The sequence below is a fragment of the Alligator sinensis genome, unplaced genomic scaffold, assembly GCF_000455745.1.
Source record: "Alligator sinensis unplaced genomic scaffold, ASM45574v1 scaffold1894_1, whole genome shotgun sequence".
NCBI classification, from domain to species: Eukaryota; Metazoa; Chordata; order Crocodylia; family Alligatoridae; genus Alligator; species Alligator sinensis.
The window spans coordinates 31,081-35,586 of record NW_005843810.1 but is presented as its reverse complement, the minus strand read 5'-3'; the positions used below and the strand labels follow the sequence as shown (position 1 = coordinate 35,586).

At 42.0% G+C, this 4,506-nt stretch overlaps 1 protein-coding gene and 1 pseudogene across 1 annotated transcript; both read right to left on the bottom strand.

Annotated features, from left to right (window-relative positions):
- Positions 1 to 834: 834 nt before the first annotated feature.
- LOC112548961 lies at positions 835 to 1,760 on the bottom strand (annotated as a pseudogene).
- Positions 1,761 to 3,723: 1,963 nt separating this feature from the next.
- Positions 3,724 to 4,485, bottom strand: LOC112548960 (olfactory receptor 14C36-like). Its single transcript, XM_025195769.1, has one exon. The coding sequence runs from the start codon at positions 4,483 to 4,485 to the stop codon at positions 3,724 to 3,726; it is 762 nt and encodes a 253-aa protein (XP_025051554.1).
- Between the last annotated feature and the right edge of the window lie 21 nt (positions 4,486 to 4,506).

The following is a 4,506-nucleotide window of genomic DNA, read 5'->3' as shown; positions in this document are numbered from 1 at the left end:
CAAGGAAATCATGATTAAGACTCCCAGCACCAGAGTGATCACTGACACCTCCTACCTAAAAACTATTATCACTACCCCTTAAACATTCTCCTACCCTCCTTCCAGATCTCAAATAATCAAACCTCAAGAAAACATTTTAACACAGAAAGGAGAAAGATCTCATGATATTCTCCAAAAGGGATTTTTAGAGATATAAAAAAAATCCAGCATCACTGCAGTCATGACGTGCACAGGAGCTCTAGTGTTTATACACCTACAGGAAATCATTTCCATCTCTTCAGCGCTGTGTGGAGGAAAACCCTCAGTGCTCTTTTACAACCCGTTCAAGGAAAGCATGACTGAAAGCCCCAGCACCTGAGTAATGACTGACACCTACTATCTAAAAACCATTATCACTCCCTTTTAAACCTTCTCATACCCTCCTTCCAGATCCCAAATAGTCAAACCTCAAGAAAACTTTTTAATCCAGAAAAGAGAAAGATCCAGTGATCTTCTCCACGAGGGAATCTTACAAACATTGAAGGTATGTACAAGGTGTTGCATAGTGCACTAACAAATGACAGTCTCAGCATCAAAGATAAAATTTAACACAGACAAGAAGATTAGCTAGGACAGAGTGGTATCTTAGAGACCAAGTAGTTCAGTGAGACAATCTTAAAATTAGATAAACTATTTTAAATGGTGTAAACCTACAGAAGCACAACTGACATTGGTTCAATTAATCTGTATTAATAACTCAGTTGATTGTTTCTAATAAAGCTCCACTACTGACATTGGTGGATTTAATTTGTATTAATAACTCTGTTTCTATAAAAATGGTCTGTAAAACCTCAGTCACTGCAGAATAACTGACATTTTCTTTGGAATAAACCACCTCCATCTCACCAGTTTCCACAGAGCTGCTTTGATGTCCTTGTTTCTCATGCTGTAGATGACCGGATTCATCATCGGAGGGATCATGGAATAGAGAACAGACAGCATGAGGTCCAGAGCTGATGGGGACCCAGATGTGGGCTTCATATATGCAATCATCCCAGTGCTACCCAGCAAGGAGACAACAATGAGGTGGGGAAGACAGGTGGAAACTGCGTTATGCTGGCCCTGCTCAGAGGGGATTCTCAGTACAGTAGTGAATATCTGAATATAAGACACAAATATAAACACAATGCAACCAAGACCTAAACATGAACCAAAGATAAGAATCTGAATTTCACTAGTAAACACCTCAGAGAAAGAAATCCTAAGGAGCTGGGGGACTTCACAGAAGAACTGGTTGACGATGTTGGAGTGGCAGAAGGGCAGCCTAAAGGTGTTCCCCGTGTGCAGGGCAGAGTACAGAAGAGCAGCGCTACAGCCCGCGGCTGCCATTTGCAGACAAACTCTCCTGTTCGTCACTGTAGCATAGTACAGTGGTTTGCAGATGGCGATGTATCGGTCGTAAGCCATGATGGTGAGGATGGCGAAGTCTGCTGTAATGAAGAAGAGGAAGAAAAAAACTTGGGTGATACATCCAGAATAGGAAATCAGCCTGCTGTTCAGTATGGCATTGGCCATGGATTTGGGAACAATGACTGAGATGGATCCGGTGTGGAGGTGTGGAGGTGGCTGTCAACAGCTATGAGCGTGATAACAAGGAGATTGCCAAACAGGGCTGCCAGGTATATTATTAGAAAAGTGGCCAAGTGCAAGATCTGCAATCCCAGGGCATCGGAGAACCCCAGGAGCAGGAACTCAGTCACCGCGGTACAATTGGACGTCATCCTCTACAGTGCCTTTAGGGATGCCTGTGGAGGGAAAGGGAATGACTGTGTCAGAAAAAAACACCATTTTCTGAGCCACAATTCTCCTTTACTTGATTATTTTAGAGGTCCACCTGATTTTCAGTTGAAAAGGAGTTTTCTGATAGAAATCAGGGTTCCCAAAGGACAATGTTTTTCATGATACATTAAAAAGAAAAATTGTATAATTGCAGCATTTTATTGAAAAAGTGGGCAGGAAAAGTATTTTATCAGAGCTTTTGCCGACACCTTGTCACTGCCACTCACTAGCGCTCATACATTTCCCACGTCAGTGAAAGTGAAGAAGTTATCAGTGCACTGTCACACTGCCATAAACCGCTCCAGCTCCTTTCTAGTCCAAAGGGCCATGTGAGTTCACATCAGGTGCAGGTCCATTGCAAGTCCATGTGACCTGGGAAAAGGGAATAATTATAACCCCAAATTCTATCAATTCATGAATGTCAGTGCCTGAATCTTACCCATGGGCAGCTGAGCATGAAATTATGAAGTCAAAACGGTCATCCCATTGTATTTCCATTTTTGTAGGGACATAGAGCCTAGTCACAGCCAGCATCTTATGGTCTAAGTCATCTGGAAAGATTGCAATCAAATGGCTGGCAGGATGTGCACAAGGCTGTGTGTTTAAACTGGCTTCAAGTCTAAGAAATATATGTAAGCGTGGGTTGTCAACATCCCTGCATGGTTTCTATATTTTGTAAGTCATGTATTTCAAAGATATTTGACCTTTTCTTTATTCGTTTTGTCTGAAAATCTTCAGTGGTCAGCAAACTAAATGACTCTTGGTACTTCAGGGGTTACTGATAAAGAGGGAGACATGCTAGCAGGGCAGCTCCAAGCCCAGGGCAGGCTGTGATGCACAGGGCAGCTCTGCCTGCCATGCTGCCGACCTGTGGTCATGGCTATTTCCCCCCTCCACAAAGGCAGTTCCTTGGGCTGCTGTCCTGCTTCCCCGCTCAGTTATATTACTGTAGAAATGGTAAACATTTCAGGACAGAAGTTTGCTATTGTTCATGCAAATACTTCTATCCTTAATTTTTCTAACTGTAGAGATGTTATTAAATGGAGAATAAAGTTCTGAAATAATTTTAAATATAACTCATTATAATTTCTATAAAAGATCCTTTCTATTAAAAGCCACACATTATGGAATTGAATAAATTACTTACTGTGCTTGTTTCAATGTTTTTGTCTTTAGTTTCCTACATTAAATCCTAGGGCAGCTTTTCCATTTTGGCTTGACATAGTTAAATCACCTTCCAAAATCCCCAGGCTCACCTATCTACTGTTTCCAGGTGGTGAAATAGAAGGACAACCTAAATCCAGCATCACTACAGTCATGATTTGTATAGAAGCTGAAGTGAGTAGACACTTAGAAGAAATCATTTCCAACCCTTCAGCACGGTGTGGAAGAAACCATTAGCTCCCTTGCAAAACCTGTACAAGGAAATCATGATTAAGACTCCCAGCACCAGAGTGATCACTGACACCTCCTACCTAAAAACTATTATCACTACCCCTTAAACATTCTCCTACCCTCCTTCCAGATCTCAAATAATCAAACCTCAAGAAAACATTTTAACACAGAAAGGAGAAAGATTTCATGATATTCTTCAAAAGGGATTTTTAGAGATATAAAAGGTATGTACAAGGTGTTGCAATAGTGAAGTAACAAATGACAATATCAGCATTCAAAGCCGAATTTCAACAGACACTGAGACAGTAGCTAGGGCAAAGCAGCATCTTAAAGACTAACTAGTTCAGGGGGATGAGCTTCAAATTAAATACAGAGATTACTTTAAATGGTGTAGTGCTAAAGCAACAAAATGGGAATTGGTGGAATTAATCTATATTAATAACACAGTTGATTGTTTCTATAAAGAAGTTCAGTGAAACCACAGTCACTGAAGAATAACTGACATCTTTGTCAGAATAACCACTTCAATCTCACCAGTTTCCATAGTGCTGCTTTGATATCCTTGTTTCTCATGCTGTAGATGACCGGATTCATCATTGGTGGGATCAAAGAATACAGCACAGACACCATGAGATCCAGAGCTAATGGGGACCCAGATGTGGGCTTCATATAGGCAATTATACCAGTGCTACCCAGCAGGAAGACTACAGTACGGTGGGGAAGACAGGTGGAAATTGCTTTATGCCAGCCCTGCTCAGAGGGGATTCTCAGTACAGTACTGAATATCTGAATATAAGACACAAATATAAACACAATGCAACCAGCACTTAAACATGCACCAAAGATAAGAATCTGAATTTCACTAGTAAACACCTCTGAGCAAGAGATCCTAAGGAGCTGGGGGATTTCACAGAAGAACTGGTTGACGATGTTGGAGTGGCAGAAGGGCAGCCTAAAGGTGTTCCCCGTGTGCAGGGCAGAGTACAGAAGAGCAGTGCTCCAGGCCGCGGCTGCCATTTGCAGACAAGCTCTCCTGTTCATCACTGTCGCATAGTGCAGTGGTTTGCAGATGGCGATATATCGGTCGTAAGCCATGATGGTGAGGATGGAGAGGTCTGCTGCAATGAAAAAGAGAACTAAAAAAACTTGGGTGACACATCCAGAATAGGAAATCAACCTGGTGTTCAGTATGGAATTGGCCATGGATTTGGGAACAATGACAGAGGTGGATCCGATGTCTAGGATGGACAGATTGAGGAGGAAGAAGTACATCGGGGTGTGGAGGTGGCTGTC